Source organism: Gigantopelta aegis, chromosome 10, assembly GCF_016097555.1.
Source record: "Gigantopelta aegis isolate Gae_Host chromosome 10, Gae_host_genome, whole genome shotgun sequence".
Lineage (NCBI taxonomy): Eukaryota > Metazoa > Mollusca > Gastropoda > Neomphalida > Peltospiridae > Gigantopelta > Gigantopelta aegis.
In genome coordinates this window covers 62416063-62438402 of record NC_054708.1, presented here as the reverse complement: position 1 = coordinate 62438402, position 22340 = coordinate 62416063, and the positions used below count along the sequence as shown (strand labels likewise).

The 22340-nt window shown below is 35.8% G+C and overlaps 1 protein-coding gene across 1 annotated transcript in view; it reads left to right on the top strand.

Annotated features, from left to right (window-relative positions):
• LOC121382802 (major vault protein-like) overlaps positions 1-22340 on the top strand; it is a 51159-nt gene that overhangs the window by 15714 nt on the left and 13105 nt on the right. The window contains exons 8-21 of the mRNA XM_041512420.1: positions 383-477; positions 1344-1410; positions 2303-2444; positions 4473-4574; positions 9441-9531; positions 9876-9936; positions 10950-11044; positions 12684-12762; positions 13186-13242; positions 13893-13989; positions 14555-14634; positions 17551-17610; positions 18457-18535; positions 19391-19533. Coding sequence (XP_041368354.1) covers positions 383-477; positions 1344-1410; positions 2303-2444; positions 4473-4574; positions 9441-9531; positions 9876-9936; positions 10950-11044; positions 12684-12762; positions 13186-13242; positions 13893-13989; positions 14555-14634; positions 17551-17610; positions 18457-18535; positions 19391-19533 — 1248 coding nt within the window. The remainder of the gene's footprint in view (positions 1-382; positions 478-1343; positions 1411-2302; positions 2445-4472; positions 4575-9440; positions 9532-9875; positions 9937-10949; positions 11045-12683; positions 12763-13185; positions 13243-13892; positions 13990-14554; positions 14635-17550; positions 17611-18456; positions 18536-19390; positions 19534-22340) is intronic.

Below are 22340 nucleotides of genomic sequence, written 5' to 3'. Positions count from 1 at the left end.
TCAGAAAACAAAAAACGTTAGGCATGACTTTATTTTGATGTAAGGACATCCAAAATGACGTCATTCGAGTTTGACGTCATTTCCATTCAAAAATACACTGCGCCACATATTCTTACCTCATTTGAATATCTAGTAATGGCGGACTGGAATTAAAGTTGCGTGTACAGTTTACAAAAACATGTTGTATTAATCTTGAGCTTATATGATAAAGAGATTATTACCCTCGTATTTCGGTATCGTCAGAGGCTCACATAATACAATTTTTATTCCTAATATATGATATTGACGATACCGAAAAACACTCTGGTAATAACCTATATATATATATATATCGGACAAAGGTCCAATTTGTGTTGAGGTTCACGGCTAATTTCTCTTGTAGATAGTGGGAGTGGAAACAAAGATGACTCTTACCTTGAAAGATGGGCTGCACTTGATAGCTACTCAAAGTGTGACAGACGTGTGGGGGATTGACAGGTGAGACTGGTGACTGTTGCGGGGCAAAATATTTCATGAGAACCGTTGTTCTGTTCGTGTGTCATTATGCAACTTTAAAATCACTAGAACCGCCAATCGGTTACATGGTGAACAATTACATTCTAAAATTAAAAGTACCATATATCAGTAATGAAAGTAAAAATCAATTTGTTTTCAAATACATTTGAACCACCAGTGTAGCACAGAACCGTAGTTCAAGTGTTTTAGGATTAGGTTGGCCTAACTCATCGGTTACCTTAATAAAACTCATGTGAACTGACTTCCGGTTTCCTAAAGCTTTTGAAATGTTGTCCCTTGCTGTTAATGAATATACATTCACAAGGTAAATCAGATAGCCACATATTTAACATTTTATTAATATTTTAATTTGAAATATATCCTTTGAATGTTCAGCTTGGTGTGATTTTTTTACTCTCCTGGGTTTAAAAAGAAGAAGGAAAGCCTGAACATTCGTGTATGTATTTTTGTCTCATGTTTACGTCAGTGGCGACAACAGCATCATTTCTTGCATTTAGCTCAACAATTAAGTTTTGTATACATTTAGTTTATTTCTCACAAACTATTTAGATTTACCGTAGATCAGTGAAAATGCATTTATAGTTGCACCTAATGATGTTCATCATAATGCATGTGAAAAAAATAAGAAATTACTTAAATTAAAATTTTAATTGAAGTTTTTAATTAATATTTTAAAACTTATTTTTTTCTTAATTTTTTAACATTCATTGAGATGAACAGCTATGGATACAGCTGTCGGTGACTACGAATATGTTTATGGCAGGTAAAACATGTAAGTGGTGGTAAATGTCTGTTCTCTGTTTTATTTTTATGATAATTGTTTTCAGAGTGGCCGGTGATGAATGGCTGGTTACCGGAGACGACACTGAGGAATATTTCCCAGAGATCGGTGTGGTAAGCTAATACAGACACAAGTACTTGTTTTACAATCCTTTCTCACACACTATACATGTTCTTAGGCTGCATTCTATAGTGGGTGGTGTGGGACATAGCACAGTGGCAAAGCGCTTGCTTGCAGTCGGTCTAGGATCGATATCCATCGGTGGGCCCATTGGGCAATTGCTCATTCTAGCCAGTGCACCATGAATGGGTATATATATCAAAAGCTGTGGTATTTGCTGTCCTGTCTGTGGGGTGGTGCATATAAAGGATCCCTTGCTACTAATGGAAAAATGTAGCAGGTTTCCTCTCTAAGAATACATGTTAAAATTACCAAATGTTTGACATCCAATAGTCCAGGATTAATTTCAGTTCATTTCAACTTATTTTCGTGCTTATATCCAATTATGGTTCAAGCATGCTGTCCTGGGCACACATCTCAGCTATCTGGGCTATCTGTCTAGAACAATGGGATAGTCGTTAGTGAGAGAGAAGAGGGTGCTCGCTTTGGGTGGGAGCTGGTACCGGGCTGTGAACACTGTACCTACATGCCTTATGTCTGCTGGCTTAACCACAACACCACCAAGATCGGTCCATGATTAATAAATCAATGTGCTCTACTTGTGTCGTTGAACAAAATAAACTTTTATCTTTTTACCTGTGTAATGTACATACTGAAAATGATCAAGAAAATGGCCAATCATCAGACCGCAAAGAGAACAGCAAAACATATTGTTTAAACCACAATTAAAAGATGTCATCCTTATTTTGAAATAAAGTTTGGCAAGTTTAGCCTTTCTGCACTTACATGTACATGAAAGCAAAAGTAGGAATAACCCTCTTTACTCAGTATTGGGACTGCAAAGTGTAGAGTAGATTTATAGGGTACAGCTGGTGTTTTTTGCAGGAGGTGAGCTGTACTGTTGAGAAGACTATTCTACAGAGAGGAGAATACTGTGTGGTACTCGACCCGGTCAACAGTGATGGTCAGCCTATGATGGGAATGAAAGAACTGAGGACAGGATGTTGCTCTTTCTTCCTACACCCAGGTTCTGTCTTCTTTCTATCTCTTTAGTTCTCTCTCTCTTTAGTTGATGTCATTTCTCCATTGCTATATATTACAGTTACTGTCGTCTTACTGTAACCAGGTGAATGTTTATGATTTTAAGCTATTGCACTGCACTGTACAAAATACACACATACACTGGGTTTTAATTAAGTGTCAATACTTTAGGGCAGTTAGTGTAGCTTGTTTCATGTTTAGAATACTGACCTTTGACACTGACCAGTACTCACCTACTGACTGATATGTTTAAGCCAACAGGTGATTCATGACTTTTTGAAATTCACCTGACCAGAAAGGACATGCTTTTCATTCTCTGAAATAGACGCCATCTTGAAATCTTTGAGCTGCTGATATCTACATTCCCTATTGACGACCTATGTTCTGTCGCCTTATCGCCCACAGCGAAAGGGTTTGAAACAACACCCTTCTTTCAAATAAAGAACTTTTACACACTGCGTCCGTCTTTGTGTTGAAAGCCAGTGTAACAATGGAGCCGACATAGCTTTTGGAGAGGGGGATGGTCGTCAACTTCGGATGGAGTCGGAGGTCATCGATGGCAGCCGGAAGTCATCGATAGTTGCCGGAATAGTAACAAGATTTAAGCTTGATTGCATCCTTACATTATTTTACTTTCATATACTTACCTATTTGTGACACCCAGTAGGGGATGTGTATTTTTGTGCTGGGGTGTTGTTGAACATTCATTCATTCCTACATTATTTTTTTTTAATTATTATAAAATAAAATTTAATTTATTATTATTTTTAAAATGATATATACTTTTATCTGTTAGGCCAAACATTGCTTGTCTCATCTCAGATCAGCGCACATCGATTTCAACCCAACTTTCTTTTTTCTAATTTACCACAGTATCTATAACAGCGCCATCTATACCAGAAATAATAGCATGCCACCTCAACTAATAATATTGTGGCACATCATGACATTTTGGATACAAATTAGGTCATGTGGGGACAAAGTTGGAAGACATAAAAGTTGCCTTGGCTATATGAAAAATGAAATGGAAAGCACTTAATGTAGCATAGCAAGTGAGGGAGCACCAGGACTAATGAGGAGGTTGCAAGACCAATGAGGAGGTTGCAAGACCAATGAGGAGGGTGCAAGACCAATGAGGAGGGTGCAAAAGAACAAAATATACCCTCCTTTTGTTTCCAGTTCATGATTGCAAAAAACAAACTCAGAAAAAGGAATTTAAAAAAAAAAAAAACATCTGCATCACCACATCAATTTTGGAGCTTTGGTCTGACCAGAGAGACTATATTTGTTTTTTGGTCTAACTAAATTGGCCATCTCATAATATCATATTTGTTTGGTTTTCAATTAATTTAGTTTTCAGTGGGGTTTTTTTTTTTGCAAGCAATTTGTTTTATATCTACTGTGTATTAAAATGTATGAAAGTTTAAGTATACTTCCCCTCACCAAAATAAAAAGAAAAGAAAATATAAATAATTAAGCATTTATAATTGACTTGATATAAATTTAATTGCAATTGCACTGTGTCCGTTCTTATTCATTTATGATACCAAAATGTTGCAGATGGTTTGGCACAGGCATGTATAGTGTTTTCTCTAGCTTGTTTTAGCATGGTGTGGCACCTTACCTCACTGCTCTAGCACCATCTTGCCTTAATCAGCACCATGCTGCCCTGAGATTTAAAAAAAAACTATTTTCAGAAATTAATTTAAAAATTGCCTTTATAAAACACTTAGAAAATGTATTATTAGTTAGTAAAATATGCCTGTTATATATTTTGCCATTCATTTATTAAAGCAAGCACATCAATTACATTAAATTATATTTTTATTTCAATAATATTTTTGTCTTCAATGGAAAAAAAAAGTGTCCTCAAAATGGTGAAAATTCCCCAAAAGTGTTTTAGTCTACCATGCCATGACAAATTTCTATTGACAACTGTGAACACTACATGTATTTATGATGTATTACTAATATTGTTAAAATATGTTGATAACAGTTTGTGTAATGATTTCAGGTGAAAGGCTAGAACACGGAATTCAAAAGGCACACATCCTGTCTGCTGATGAGTCGTTGGTCCTTCAGTGCACCAGTGAATGTGTTGATAAGATGTTCAAAGGTACATGTAGGCATGTTGTTAATGTCACAGATATCACAAGTATGGTACCACGTATAAATCTCAAGTGTATTGAAGAACTTTTCAGATGTAAACATTAAAGAAATACCACAGATAAACTGCTTTGTTTGGCTAGCACATTGCCAACTGTGCCATTATTATTACCAGTATGCATTACGACTCCCATCTTTGCCATTGTTATTACCAGTATGCATTACGACTCCCATCTTTGCCATTATTATTACCAGTATGCATTATGACATCTTTGCCATTATTATTACCAGTATGCATTATGACATCTTTGCCATTATTATTACCAGTATGCATTATGACTCCCATCTTTGCCATTATTATTACCAGTATGCATTACGACTCCCATCTTTGCCATTATTATTACCAGTATGCATTACGACTCCCATCTTTGCCATTATTATTACCAGTATGCATTACGACTCCCATCTTTGCCATTGTTATTACCAGTATGCATTACGACTACCATCTTTGCCATTATTATTACCAGTATGCATTATGACATCTTTGCCATTATTATTACCAGTATGCATTATGACATCTTTGCCATTATTATTACCAGTATGCATTATGACTTCCATCTTTGCCATTATTATTACCAGTATGCATTACGACTCCCATCTTTGCCATTATTATTACCAGTATGCATTACGACTCCCATCTTTGCCATTATTATTACCAGTATGCATTATGACATCTTTGCCATTATTATTACCAGTATGCATTATGACATCTTTGCCATTATTATTACCAGTATGCATTATGACTCCCATCTTTGCCATTATTATTACCAGTATGCATTACGACTCCCATCTTTGCCATTATTATTACCAGTATGCATTACGACTCCCATCTTTGCCATTGTTATTACCAGTATGCATTACGACTCCCATCTTTGCCATTATTATTACCAGTATGCATTATGACTCCCATCTTTGCCATTATTATTACCAGTATGCATTACGACTCCCATCTTTGCCATTGTTATTACCAGTATGCATTACGACTCCCATCTTTGCCATTATTATTACCAGTATGCATTATGACATCTTTGCCATTATTATTACCAGTATGCATTATGACATCTTTGCCATTATTATTACCAGTATGCATTATGACTCCCATCTTTGCCATTATTATTACCAGTATGCATTACGACTCCCATCTTTGCCATTATTATTACCAGTATGCATTACGACTCCCATCTTTGCCATTATTATTACCAGTATGCATTACGACTCCCATCTTTGCCATTATTATTACCAGTATGCATTACGACTCCCATCTTTGCCATTATTATTACCAGTATGCATTACGACTCCCATCTTTGCCATTATTATTACCAGTATGCATTACGACTCCCATCTTTGCCATTATTATTACCAGTATGCATTACGACTCCCATCTTTGCCATTATTATTACCAGTATGCATTACGACTCCCATCTTTGCCATTATTATTACCAGTATGCATTACGACTCCCATCTTTGCCATTATTATTACCAGTATGCATTATGACATCTTTGCCATTATTATTACCAGTATGCATTATGACTCCCATCTTTGCCATTATTATTACCAGTATGCATTATGACATCTTTGCCATTATTATTACCAGTATGCATTATGACATCTTTGCCATTATTATTACCAGTATGCATTATGACTCCCATCTTTGCCATTATTATTACCAGTATGCATTACGACTCCCATCTTTGCCATTATTATTACCAGTATGCATTACGACTCCCATCTTTGCCATTATTATTACCAGTATGCATTACGACTCCCATCTTTGCCATTATTATTACCAGTATGCATTATGACTCCCATCTTTGCCATTATTATTACCAGTATGCATTACGACTCCCATCTTTGCCATTATTATTACCAGTATGCATTATGACATCTTTGCCATTATTATTACCAGTATGCATTATGACTCCCATCTTTGCCATTATTATTACCAGTATGCATTATGACATCTTTGCCATTATTATTACCAGTATGCATTATGACATCTTTGCCATTATTATTACCAGTATGCATTATGACTCCCATCTTTGCCATTATTATTACCAGTATGCATTACGACTCCCATCTTTGCCATTATTATTACCAGTATGCATTATGACATCTTTGCCATTATTATTACCAGTATGCATTATGACATCTTTGCCATTATTATTACCAGTATGCATTATGACTCCCATCTTTGCCATTATTATTACCAGTATGCATTACGACTCCCATCTTTGCCATTATTATTACCAGTATGCATTACGACTCCCATCTTTGCCATTGTTATTACCAGTATGCATTACGACTCCCATCTTTGCCATTATTATTACCAGTATGCATTATGACTCCCATCTTTGCCATTATTATTACCAGTATGCATTACGACTCCCATCTTTGCCATTGTTATTACCAGTATGCATTACGACTCCCATCTTTGCCATTATTATTACCAGTATGCATTATGACATCTTTGCCATTATTATTACCAGTATGCATTATGACATCTTTGCCATTATTATTACCAGTATGCATTATGACTCCCATCTTTGCCATTATTATTACCAGTATGCATTACGACTCCCATCTTTGCCATTATTATTACCAGTATGCATTACGACTCCCATCTTTGCCATTATTATTACCAGTATGCATTACGACTCCCATCTTTGCCATTATTATTACCAGTATGCATTACGACTCCCATCTTTGCCATTATTATTACCAGTATGCATTACGACTCCCATCTTTGCCATTATTATTACCAGTATGCATTACGACTCCCATCTTTGCCATTATTATTACCAGTATGCATTACGACTCCCATCTTTGCCATTATGTATGCATTACGACTCCCATCTTTGCCATTATTATTACCAGTATGCATTATGACATCTTTGCCATTATTATTACCAGTATGCATTATGACTCCCATCTTTGCCATTATTATTACCAGTATGCATTATGACATCTTTGCCATTATTATTACTTTTATGACATCTTTGCCATTATTATTACCAGTATGCATTATGACTCCCATCTTTGCCATTATTATTACCAGTATGCATTACGACTCCCATCTTTGCCATTATTATTACCAGTATGCATTACGACTCCCATCTTTGCCATTGTTATTACCAGTATGCATTACGACTCCCATCTTTGCCATTGTTATTACCAGTATGCATTACGACTCCCATCTTTGCCATTATTATTACCAGTATGCATTACGACTCCCATCTTTGCCATTATTATTACCAGTATGCATTACTTTGCCATTATTATTACCATATGCTTTGACTCCCATCTTTGCCATTATTATTACCAGTATGCATTACGACATCTTTGCCATTATTATTACCAGTATGCATTATGACATCTTTGCCATTATTATTACCAGTATGCATTATGACTCCCATCTTTGCCATTATTATTACCAGTATGCATTACGACATCTTTGCCATTATTATTACCAGTATGCATTACGACTCCCATCTTTGCCATTATTATTACCAGTATGCATTACGACTCCCATCTTTGCAGGGGCAGGACGTAGCCCAGTGGTAAAGTGCTTGCTTGATGCGCGGTCTGTTTGGGATTGATCCCCGTCAGTGGGCCCATTGCGCTATTTCTCGCTTCAGCCAGTGCACCACAACTGGTACAACAAAGGCTGTGGTATGTGCTATCCTGTCTATGGGATGGTGCATATAAAAGATCTCTTGCTGCTAATCAAAAAGATTAGTCCATGAAGTGGTGACAGCGGGTTTCTTCTCAATATCTGTGTGGTCCTTAACCATATGTCCGAAACCATATAACCGTAAAATAAAATGTGTTGAGTGCGTCTTTAAATAAGCCTTTTTTTTTCCTTTCCATCTTTGCAAGAGCACCCTATGATTTTTGCATGACTGCATAACAGTTTTTGTTTTCATACATAAGCTGACCTCTGACCTATGATACTTTACCCCTAGTTCTGTGGACAGCCAATCAGATGGCTAAAATCTTCCACTGAGTCATGGCATCCTGTTCTGGTCACGTGATAGTTACATCCTTATCACTCTGCTTCAATGATTTGGACAGTTTCTTCTTTTCGCTCCCACCTATCCAAGCCGTTTTTGTGTTTTTGTGTTGGGTTTGAAGACATTTTTACGGTAAGTTCAGATGTTCTTGAAAACGTTTGTAACTCTAGACAACAAAACTTGATGATTAAATTTTAGCCAAGTATTCTACCCAAATATTTTATACATGTTACATCTCAAATTGATTTTTTTTTTTTTTTTAAATGACTTAAAGAATGTTCAGTGAATTCAACCATGTGGCTAGTTGAAGCCCAGGGCCCAGATTTTCGAAGCTATCTTAGCGCTATGATATCATAAAGCCGTCATAGGGTATGGCGTGTGCCATTGTGACATCATATGACGGTTTTATGATATCACATTATAGCTGTAGATGATTTTCAACCAGTAAGGTGTTTCTTTTGTTATGGGCTGTTTTTCGCTCCAGCCAGTGCACCATGACTGATACAGCAAAGGCTGTGGTATTTTGCTATCCTGTCTATGGGATGGTGCATATAAAAGATCCCTTGCTGCTAATCGAAAAGAGTAGCCCATGAAGTGGCGACAGTGGGTTTCCTCCTTCGATATCTGTATGGTCCTTTACCATATGTCCGACGCCATATAACCGTAAATAAAATGTGTTGAGTGTGTCGTTAAATAAAACATTTCCTTCCTTTTGTTATATTTCAGCTAGCATCATTCAATAAATGTGGTTCCAGCCTCGCCCCGGCCACAAATATTTTAGGTTTTATCCGTTTGTGTTATTCAGGTGCACCTCTGCGTAACCCAGGTGATCGGTGGCTCATCACAGGACCAGTCAGATATATTCCTCCCATTGAGGTCACCATTTTAAAGAAAAGGTCAGGAGTTATAAAGTGGACAGTATATTGTCTTTGTATATAACAAAATTAATGTTTCCTAGTGTCCAAATTATTACAAGTCGGGTTTGTCATGAACTTGACACGCAGTAAACTAGATGTGTAGCCTATTTATGTATATATGCATTGTAATGTATTTATGTGTGGAACACACTGTGAAATGATTGGCAATCCAAATAAACATACTCATATTCGTGATTTTGCCAGTAAATTAAAAATAGTGTTTCTTTATTTCTAATTATTATACGTTAAAAGAGAAGTAAAATAAATTTTAAAAATTGTAAAATAAGCAGTAATAGAGAAATTATACTTTATTTTTATTTCAGGAGAAGAATAGCACTGAACAAGAATGAAGGAATCTATGTTCAAGATCTGAAAACTGGTCAAGTAAGTCATTTAGTATGTGCATGTGGTCCTTGTTACATATATATGTGGCTTTATCAGAGGTGACATTGTTTAGTTACATATTAACAAAATGTAAGAATAAAATCCATAAGATTTCATGTTTTATACATAGCTGGTTTATTTAGTGAGATTCAAGTTGGAAAGTTGTAACAAATTTGTGGCCTGCCTAGTATGACAATAGACATACATATGGTGATCTTCCAATGACAGATATCACCAGCCTCGTGGTGCAGTGATTAATCCATCTGATTTAAGACTGGTAGGTACTGGGTTCACATCCCGGTACCGGCTCCCACTCAAAGCGAGTTTAAAGACTCTGTGAATAAGACCACTATACCGACTGCTCACCCACTAACCACTAACCACTGTCCTGGACAGACAGCACAGCTGAAATGTGTACCCAGGACAATCTGCTTGAATCTTCATTGAATATAACACAAAAACAACTCTAAATGAATGAATGAATGGATAAATGAATGAATGATTGACAGATATCACCAGCCTCTTTTTGTGCAATCACAGTCACAGTGGTAATTGATCTGCAACTCGGTGCCAACTCGCACCAAAAGTGAGTTTTAATAGCCATTACTAATCATAGTGACTAAGCATTAACTCACTGTCCTGACTCACATCAAAAGTGAGTTTTAATAACCATTACATGGACATCCGTCTTACTAACCATAGTAACTAACTGTTAACCCACTGTCCTGGACAGGACACTGAAGATAAAATGAAATTACAAAGTTTAGCATCAGACCTGTTGTATATGACTCAACTAGTGCCCCATGTCTATCAAAGGCAATGGTATGTATTGTCCTGTTTGTAAAAGATCCTTTGCAGTTAATGGAAAATTGTAGTGTGTTTCCTCTGACGACCACGTGTCTTGACATCCAGATGGGCAGTTTATCAGTGTGCTGCAGTGGTGGTGTTAAACCTCACAAAATTTAACTTTTTGTTGTAATGGAAATATAATATTAGTACTGTGTTATTTTTAGGTGCGTGCTGTGTTAGGCCCACGGGCCTACATGTTGACGGCAGATGAAGAACTGTGGGAGAAGCCACTTCGTCCCATTGAAGAGGAGTTACTGCGGTGTGTTTACAACTCATCATCCACATGTCCATCTATCTCGACATTTTCTACAGTTAAAGCTGTGATGAATTGTTTCTTTCAGTAACAGGCAGATCGATCCCCTTCAGTGGGCCCATTGGGCAACTTATCGTTCACATGTCCATCTATCTCGACATTTTCTACAGTTAAAGCTGTGATGAATTGTTTCTTTCAGTAACAGGCAGATCGATCCCCTTCAGTGGGCCCATTGGGCAACTCATCATCCACATGTCCATCTATCTCGACATTTTCTACAGTTAAAGCTGTGATGAATTGTTTCTTTCAGTAACAGGCAGATCGATCCCCTTCAGTGGGCCCATTGGGCAACTCATCATCCACATGTCCATCTATCTCGACATTTTCTACAGTTAAAGCTGTGATGAATTGTTTCTTTCAGTAACAGGCAGATCGATCCCCTTCAGTGGGCCCATTGGGCAACTTATCGTTCAGCCAGTACACCACAACTTGTATATTAAAGGCCGTGGTATGTGTGATCCTGCCTGTGGGATGGTGCATACAGTTAAAGCTGGATGAATTGTTTCATAAGTTGATCCCCTTCAGTGGGCCCATTGGGCACTAATCATCCACATGTCCATCTATCTCGACATTTCTACAGTTAAAGCTTGATGATTGCATAGCCAGGATTTTATATTGGTGGACCAACCCACACTATATGTATGCATGATTTCATTAAATTTAATACAGTTTAATAATAAAAAAAGTTTGATTGGGGCGTAGGTGCCATGGGTGGTCCTCTGACTGTGCCAGTGGGTTCTCATATAAAAGATCTCTTGCTACTAATGGGAAATATAGCATGTTGCTTCTCTGAGACTATATGTCAGAATTACCTAATGTTTTACATCCAATAGCCGATACGGGTCCTGGAAATCCTTAAAAGTCATGGAATTAGAAAATGTCATTTTCCAGGCTTTGAAAGTCATGGAATTTTTAATTGGGTCATAGCAAGTCATGGAAAATGTAAATTGATTGAGATTGTTTAATTAATGGCTATTTTATGTCGAATTGCAAATGAGAAAAGAAACCTGCCCCAAGTTCAGTCAGCCATTTTTCGGTAACGTTTGCGAACTATTTGGACTGGTTCCCGAAGTGGTCATTCATTTTACTGTGTAGCATAAAAACGAGTTTAGCGAATGTTAATGACAAGCGTTGGACTGAACTTAACTTGCTGTCAGTATATAGACTACTGAATGTCTGCAAGGAGGAGTTTTTTATGCACTAACCTAGAGACAGGACAGTGCATACCACATAACATTTGATGTACCAGCTGTGAAACACTTTGCTACATCCTATGACACCATAATTATCATGAGGGTTCATTGTACAATAATGTATAGTGTAGTGGCATATGGAGCAAAAATAGGTCCTGTGGGAATTTCATGTTAATTTTTGGAACCAATGATATTTATAATCACTATTGTATACAGATTCAGAAAAATAGAGTGATGTAATACTTGAAGTCTTTGTAATCTTCAAAACATAATGATATAATAAAACAAATAAAAATAAAAAACCCAGTTAAAAGCTGATTGTTTACATACGATGAGATATTACACTGACTGGTTCGTGTTAGAAGTAACTGTGATTTTTGTTGTGTTTGTAGGGCTGGAGGGGGTATTGGTGAAGGAGACATCCGAAAGCTGGCCTACTTTGCACAGTCCATCAATCCGGATATTGTTGATGTATGTGGTCACAATTCACTTATTTATTGAATCTCTGTAGTCACGTTTCTGTATTGTGTTGTTAAGAGGTAGTAATTTTAGAAGTACATTGTACTTTCAACTCATGATTCAAAGATGTAATAGGTAACAACCTTGATTTGTTAAAAATATATATATATTTTTTAAATACATTTTAAAAAGAAATAATGTTGTGCAGAGTGTCATACAACTTTAAAAAAAAAAAACTGGACTGTGTTTCCTGATTTACAGCCCTATTTTCATTCCTTTAAACAATATTTTTAACTGAACTATTTTAAATATTAGTATGTTATATCAGTCCTGTAACCTTTTATAGTGTAGTCATGAGTGGTTTCAAATATATTGTTTTAAAATAGCTATTCTTCTTCTCTTAGTCTGGCTCTTATCGTTTTTGATTTGTTGCAGGGTCGAGACAAAACTCGGGTGATAACATACCGTTGTCCCGGTAACACTGCTGTTCAGGTGTGTACAAGTCAATATTGTCTTGTCATCATATGCATTACATGTAGGTTACATACTCCATTAGTGAAATAACATATAACCACTTTGAGAGAGTGGGCAAGTACAGGTACTGGCTACCTTATTCCAGACTTACATGTATATACCTACCAGCATTATCGCTTTCGTACTTAGCTCATATTTAGTACCAATACTTAGATCCATTCCTGTCAGCACATCATTTGTGCATTTTCTCAGAGATACCCAATTTAATTTTAAATTTTAATTTTACTTACCTGTCATATTTGTATTTTTTGCAGGGCTCTTTACACTGTCTTAAGTTAACTTTTGAATTTTTATATTGATGTTGGTCATTTATATATTTACTATTGTTTTGACAACCAATAGCCAAATTGAATGTATTTTTTGTTGTGGAGGTTTGATAAAATTTACTCATTCATTAGTCATTTGAGGAATTACTAGAAAAACTAAGTTTAACATGAATATGATGGTAGTTTGAAATAAGTCACTAGATGGGGGGGGTGGGGGGGGGGTTAACTGGAGAGTCAGTTGTTAAGTTGTTAGGGTATGATTAACCTTGCATCCCTACTACATGTTTTCTTAGACTAATGAAGTGAGTTGCATGTAGTTGTACAGTGTTCTATGTATTGTAGGTGTATAACTACATGAAGAAGACTCAGCGGATTCTGTTTGGACCGGATCTCGTTGTTTTGGGACCACATGACGAGTTCAATGTGTTGAGTTTGAGTGGTAGGTCATTACCTGGAAATATTGTTGCTATGTTTACTTCAATCTTTTATTCAAAAGGAACTTAATTTAGCTCAGTGGTAAAGAGCACTTGCTTGAGATATAACAGGTTGAAGAATTTATCCTTGTCAAAAACAGATGGTATATATATATATATATATTGAAGGCTATTAATTGTCGTAGTATTCATGGTACATCAGGTGTATCTGTTAATTTGCATGGGGTAAATATGTCACATTATCTATAATAATAATAATAATAATGCTTTCTTGATACAAATTTGAAAGTTTTTATAAAAATCAGAAAGATAATTTGCCAAGATTAGAAACTGAAAATCCTTCCTTATGCATTTGGGACCTGTTCAGGGCCGTGTTTAATGAAGCAATCTTAGTGCTCAAATCGCCTTAATCACGTGCATGAACTAAGATCAGTTTGTGAAACAGGGCCCAGGTCTCGATTAATATAGGAATCCATTGATTTTGTTTTCTGTATAATATGTTTGTTAGCAAAAGGGTAACAACAAAAATATTTAGAAATGTCATTAATATTGTTTTATTTCTATTTCCAGCTGGAAAACCGAAAAAGGAAAATGCTCTTAAATCTCTGTGCCTGATGTTGGGACCCGATTTTATTACTGATATCCTCGAGGTGTGTTGATCATGTTTAAAATGAGCAATTATAGGAAGTGTGAGAGTTTTTGAAAACTTGTTCACAGGATTGTATAGCACGAGTTGCACTGAGACATTGAGGTTTGTTGTACATTTTTAATGAGCATGTAACTTAAGGAATGTTGTACAGTTTATAGCAAGCATGTATCAAGTGATTTCCTAATCAAGCATGTTTGAAATAAGGTACGTTCAGCATTTTATTTCTAAAATTTTACTTTACACCCATGGCTTTGACTTTGGGAATTTTAGTGTTGTTTATAAAATTTTGAGAATTTTCAGTTTCATTTAAAAAACATCTTAGTAAGCTTTGTTAGATTCGAAAAGACTAATACTGTACATATACTTGTATTTATTCAAATTAATATCAAGTGTTATGTATTGTTTTTAAAATATGCCTTTAATAATAAAACATGTTAATTAGTTTCATTGATACTCCAAACTTGGGAATAAAAAACAACATGATAGTCTTTGGGTAATGGTGTCGATTATCGGAGTCTAGAAACATAAGTGATAAAACCCTGAAATTGTACAATTAATAATCAGCATGTAGATAGTGGTATTGAGTAAAGCTTTTAAGTCACGTACAAAGTGAGATATACTGTACGGCTGGGTAGTGATGTTCCAATAACTGATTATAATGGAAAATTGATCAGTTTGGCTCTTCTGATGTGATGATCGATTTAAAATTTCGTAATCTATAATCTATAGTTGCTGATAATATTAACTGTAATGGTTTCTTCAGTTTAAACAATGAAACTGCTGTAATTCATGGGTTTGTGTTTGGTTTCATGTGTAAGTAAAGAAAACTGATATTGAATAATAGACTCCCATCATATGTGGTCATGTGGGATAGAAAAAGTACACCCTCGGTGCATAGTCTTAATAAAACACATCATTCTTAAGTGCATATAATTCTAAACTATTGTGTAATAGAGCATTGATCGGTTAATGCAAATCAGTTATAACCCAATGATCAATGATGAAATTCCAACTGATAGCCAACACTATAGCAAGACATAATATTTTTCATGAATTGTCATTCTATTCTGTTTTAATGTTGGTTACGAAGCGTTAAATACATGCCGACAGTCAGTTTCATGGTGATCCGCTGCATTCTGAAATTAAATGTTACAAAAATCACAATCATTGATATTCAGTATGCAGATGTAATTTGTGTTACCTATTATGTAGATCAAAATCAGGTAAATTGAATTCCGGTTACCTAAGATGTTTAAATATCGTCCCGTGGTACAAAATGAGATATTGTGCAGGTTTATGCCCTGGCTTAACCACCATGCTACCGGCTTACGGTTGCCATCAGTATTAAGATTTTGTTTTATCTAATATTTCATTTACTTGGATATATTTGGTGTAATTAAAACTGTATTGTACGGTGGTGATACAAGGCTCCCCAACCCTGACATTATTATTGATCTGGGGTCAGTTAAAAAAAAACCACATTTGGTATGTGTTGGGTTCGTATTCCAGTACTGGCTTCATATCAGTGGAGAGATGTAATCTTTACATGGATTTCTGTCTCTTTAACCATGCACCCAATAACCAGTGTATTTTTCATGCTGGGGTGTGGATAAACATTCATTCCTTTGTTAACCGCTAGTAATTTGGCTATCAGATTTTATCTAGATAGACAGTTTAAATAGCTGAAATAGCTTGAAACACCATTTAGTATAATCATGTAAACAAATAGAAAATGAGCCTTAGTAAGCATGTATATGTATATGTGTTGTTAATATTGTTTGAGCAAATGTGAATAAAGTATGATCTTAATATTTTTTACCACACTTGTATACAGTATTATTTTAATACTTTTTACCAAGTTTGTATAAAGTATGATTTTGATACTTTTTACCAAGCATGCTTTTAATAACAGGAATGAATGCATGCATGTTTTATGCAGCTGGTATATAGATTTGAAAAATACAAATGTAGTGAGGACATTTTTATTATTCTAAACTATACTAACATTATTTATATGCCATTCCATCCTGAAAACACCCAGCCAACTAACATATTACAACCATCCTCTCTTAAAAACAAATTTATATTAATTCATTCAATTTTAAAGAATAGGGGCACTTTGGAGCGCCCCCCCCCCCCCCCCCCAAACACACACACATATCTCTGTAAATTATAACCACTGTATGTTAGAATGCCACTGACAAGATGTACCACATTTTATTTTGATGCATGTTGAATTTCTACTTATTATCAACATTTTCACACATATACAAATTACAAAGAGTATTCATTGCTACACCCATCCAGTACTAAAAGAGCAATTTGTTTTAACAACATTTTGTTTTGGTTTTTAAAGTGCGTGCTCACACAAAAAATCCTAATGAACAAGAACATTATAAATATATTTAAATACATGTTCAACAAATAATTGTATTCATGTATGTTGAACATATTTTAAAACAGATTGGACAAACATGTCATAAGAATATATTTAACAGGTGATTAGTGCATACACAGGGCTTATAGAATTTTATAAAAATCCACTAGTCATGGGATCAGTGATTTTAAAAATGTACTAGCCACGATTAAAAATTCACTAGCCCTACTTTACTTTAAGTTAATATAATTTTACTAATTAATAGTAATCAGATATGACACCTAAACAGGAAGATAGAGCTTAAAAACACTAACACTTGGTGGTGGTGGTGGTGGTGTGGGTATATATATATTTACAAAATAGACCTAACTGCAGCATTAGACTCTTTTTTTTCTTTCTTTTCACTAGCCGTCGGGCATGGCAATAGTAGTTATTTACTAGCCCAGCATTGAATATCACTAGCCATGGAAGTGGGGCTACCATAATCTAGAAGCCCTGGCATACATAAAATACTTCATTGTCTCTTTTTCATTTTGCTAGGTTGAAACATCTGACCATGCTAGACTGAGAGTGAGAATATGTTTCAACAATCATTTTGAGGTGAGTACATTTAGATTTATGATGGACATTGGCACTGGTTATAATAAATTTATAAAATAATCATTGTCGTTTTGAGGTGAGTACATTTAGATTTATGATGGACATTGGCACTGGTTATAATAAATTTATAAAATAATCATTGTCGTTTTGAAATACAGTGAAACCTGTCGAAACTGGACCTAGAACAAACTGGAATCCTGTCAAAATTGGCCAAGTTTCATGGTCCCGAATTCTCCAAATACTAAAATGTGACCATCTAAACACTGGATCCTGTCTAAATCAGATAAATATTAGGTCCCCGGAATGATCTGGTTTAGACTGGTTTCACTGTATTCTATTTGGGGAAAATCGTTGTTTGAGAAAATCATACACAGCAGAATAAAACCATTATAGACATTTGACAGTTTCGATCAGGGTCCAGTTTACATAGCACTCATAGCAGAATACTCATGACTTGTATAGGAGATCTACGTACCGAATGGGCTCACCGTAACTGAAGAAGGTGACAAGGGGAGTTAAGACAAAAGGATTTATTTTACATGTGTCAGTATTAAAATTGATTTTATTTTTGTAGCCTACAAGATTACCAGCACAGCTCATCTTTAATCCCAGGGCTTAAATTTTAATAATTTTCGAGAACAAACATTTTAATACAAATTTGAGCTTTTATAAAAAAAAAAAAAAATTGACACTTTGAATGCGAAAAACCCCCGTCACAATTACTCTTCATTAATAATAGTTGTTTTTATCACCTTTACAGAGTGAACTAACATAAAACATTTTGTACATTAAACTAACACTAAAGTGGTATCTATGTAATTGCATGTGGATTTTGTTAATTTTCAGTATGTGAAAGGAGACCAGGCCAGTGAGGCAAAACTCTTTGCCGTTCCAGATTTTATTGGATTTGCATGTAAACGAATAGGTAATTTTCATTACTGTTGTTGCTCATACAGATTGCAAGGCATAAAAATTATAATACTTAGTGTATTTTAAATATCTATGCCTAAAATGTCCATTTGCTTTCTTGAATTTTGAAATCTGTCATTAATTACATGTACCTGAAATTGCAGCCATAATGGAGTAGAAACTAGACTCTCTTTACAAGTCAGGAAACTATTTTCTTTTCAACATCACGTGTCCTCAAACTAGTGCATATTCCCCTAAGGATAGTAGTCTGGTTTGAACATCCCAACAAGAAGAATTTTAGGCCATCCCATTGGCTGTTGGGATATTCGAACCAGACTACTATTCTTAGGGGAATATGCACTAGTTTGAGGACAGGTGATGCATCTATAAAAAAAAGAGAAAACACCTCAAGTTTTCTCCATTTTACATTTTATGAATTGGCAGTCTGTAAGAGTTTAAGGTAGACACCAAACATTAATAGCAATTTGGCGAATTTGATCAGAAAGTGCGAAGCCAAATTCAAGTAACATGTAGCTAAACAGAATTATTTTTTAAAATAGCTATACACAAACAAACGAAACAGTTTTTGAATTAGCTTTTTCGGCGAATTAGTACATGTAATTACATAATATATTCACTGAATTCAACTTTTAATTGCATTTGGCAAAAGACAGTTTAAACCCTGGTCTGTCTTACATTTATGAATAAATAATTTTAATATATTTTGGGAAATCAAAATAGCTCAGCTGAAGACATGTTGCAGCAGTAGATTTCATCTCATACAGTAACCTTGTGTCTAACACCTGTTAGCTAACAATAAGTGACAACATACTGAGACATTTCTGCTTAAAGATTGTTTTTTAACTAACAGGTAGCAAGATCCGAGCTGCCGTTGCTTTTGTTCCATTTGACGAGTTCCACAGACATTCGGTCAAGGTCATTCACACTGCCGTGTTCGGGATGGACGAAGATGGCAAACTCCATCGTCAGCTCAAGTTTCCTGCTAATAATCTGGTAACTTATGTGTTTATTGTACCATCGGGCCACTTAGGTGTTATGCGTATGTTAAATTAGTGTTACATATGTTAAAGGCATAGACCCTTGTTACAGCCTGTGAAAATGTAGAATGCTTTATTTCGCGTGTGAATGAAACACCTTTTTAGTTCCATCTTATAGTTTTTATTGAACGTTAAGTCCAGCGGCTGTAGCTGATCGGTGCACACAGCAGGAACGAAGACCACCTGAATGTGAGCTTTTTTCAGTTTGTCTAGCAATGTTTTACACTGGTGTGCCTTGTACACGTCAAAGATAGCAATACATCGTTGATCATCTGCCATCTTGAGATTTGTTCTCATTTTATCCATGTAAGGAATTACAATTTCCTCAGAGAATTCCAACATTGAATTTTCGTTAATCCAGTGTGACTCTGTGTGTGTAACATTCCATTCTTCCGGGAATTCCACATGCGGGTGACACTTGTCAGTTTTACCACCATATGTCACCTGTGGTGGGAGAAGTTCTTCAGCCATCGAGACAGCCAACAGGACTAATCTGGAGCTTGTCATCTTTGCCACTGATGGTCACTTGTTTGGCACCTTTTTCTTCAAATGTCCAATCGCCCCCAGGTACAAGGTTGACACCCGTCTGGTCCCAGTTGATGATGAGTTCATCAGGGATGTTATTTTCACTCTTAGCCTTTTTCACACGATCGATAAATTGTGATTTTAACGTTTCAAAATCACCGGGCACTTTTTTTTTACTCCTTTCGTCCCTTTCCGTTTGACATAGCCCATCCTGGATAAAAATGATTTCGACCAAGTGTTTGTGATTTGTAGTGGCCCACCAAACTCGCGCAACTTTGATTGTTCAAGTTTCTTCACAATTCCGATCGCGGCACCGGTCACGGTGGCAGTGGTGATGACACCCCCATGAATCCTCATGGTTTTGACCCATTCTTTCACCAAGTCATCGTACTTGCAAAGCATAAGGGGCTGTCCACGTTGACCTTTCGGCAATGACTTTAATGAACTGCCATCATTGGTGATCCTTGTTGTTTTTAAGTATGACGCCTTTAAACTTCTAACAGTGCTTTCATTAAGTTTTTTACCCAGATCAACAGTAAATTTGCGAGCCGCTCCATGATCGATTGCATAACGGGAAAACTTAGCACAAGTTTCTTCAGTATATACATGTAGACCGTAATCACTGTGTTTACGTTTTCTTGGGTTCACTTTACTAGTCTCTATCTGTTCGGTGGCGTTGTTGGCAGTTTCAAAAGACATCACTTGTTCTGCAGACAAACATTCTTTAGGATTTGGTAAACCCGATAATTTTGGTTTCTGAACTGTGTTCAGCCACTTTAACAACGACATTTTAGAACTTTATCAATACAGATATAATTTCAAAATGAATGTACAGACCTTGTACTATACTCATAGTACACGTCGCTACTTTACTCTAAAGGTTTTGCCTGTTAGCCAATCACAAACCGTTTTGAACTAGTATTTTGACGGCAATAAATATTGTTTCAATCAAACTTAAGTTACTGAGTACTAGTAGCTTGTGCCTTCAAATTTCGTTTTGTTTGTTTTCGGTTTTTGTTTTTATAACAAATATAAGGATTACGAAAAACTGCACGCAGTAAGCACCTTCTGTAAGCTTATTAACTTGTAAACAAATAGTCTTGATTGGTTAAAGCAGGAAAACTATTGTTTTATGTGTATAGCACTTGTGTGTACATGTAGGATTAGTTCAACAGATTAGCGTAACAACCGGCAAAACTAAGTTCCGTTTTTAAAACAAAATTATTGACATCTGTACTTCGTTTTTTTATTGATGGGGTTGGGAGATTCGCGAAAATAAATGTTCGCGAATTGACCCATTTTCATTAAATCGCGAAAATTTTATCCCGCGAAAATAAAGTATTGTACAGTAGTTAATCCACAAACCTGCAACACACATTTGGATAAAGTTATAATTGGAAATACTGTAAAATTAACTAGAGCTTGTCTCGATAAAGGTTACTTCTCAGACGAACGGACAGTTTTCGAATTATGAAAAATGCATTTTGGGGTATTGCAAAAAACTGGATGACCAGAACCACTTCAGGTGTACGAAAATTAATATTCTAAATAATAAAACGTAAGTACTTCTAAGTTAAATTATCAGAAACGTCTTTAACACGTTGAGTGCCGTAAACAAAATGGCGGCTGGTCCAGTTTGCCAAGTCATATAAAGATATGCATTTCCTTTATTTACCCATAAATGTTATTTCTAAGTTATTTTATGCATATTACTTAGTACGTTTATGGAAGAGCATGTGACATGAAATTACTCGTAGCTGGCAATGAAATATAACATTTTTATTTGGTATGCCAAGTACAAGTCGTAGTTTGGCAACATTATGCAATCACTGTATTGTATTTGCCAGCTACGAGTCACGTGCCTCCCAGATTTTATTGCGTCATTGGTTTTTGTTACGTAATTTTGATACTCAGTACTTGCTACTTTCCAAAATGGCGACTAGAAACCTTTCTGCTGAGCAAGTTGCCGCTTTGATGATGGAAACAGATGAGGAAAGTGATGATCCTGATATGGATATTAGTGATACTGATTCACTAGATCTTCATACTAACTGGAGCAGTGAAGAAGGTGATACAATGATTTCATCAGACTCGTATGTTTCAAGTGACGATGGGGTACAACCGGCAACACGTGGTAGGTCTAGATTTCGTGGTGTTCGCACTCGAGGACCTCGTGGTCGTGGAACTCCTGGAAGCGGTGATGGCCGTGGTAGGCGTGGTGCGGTTACACCAGCTAGA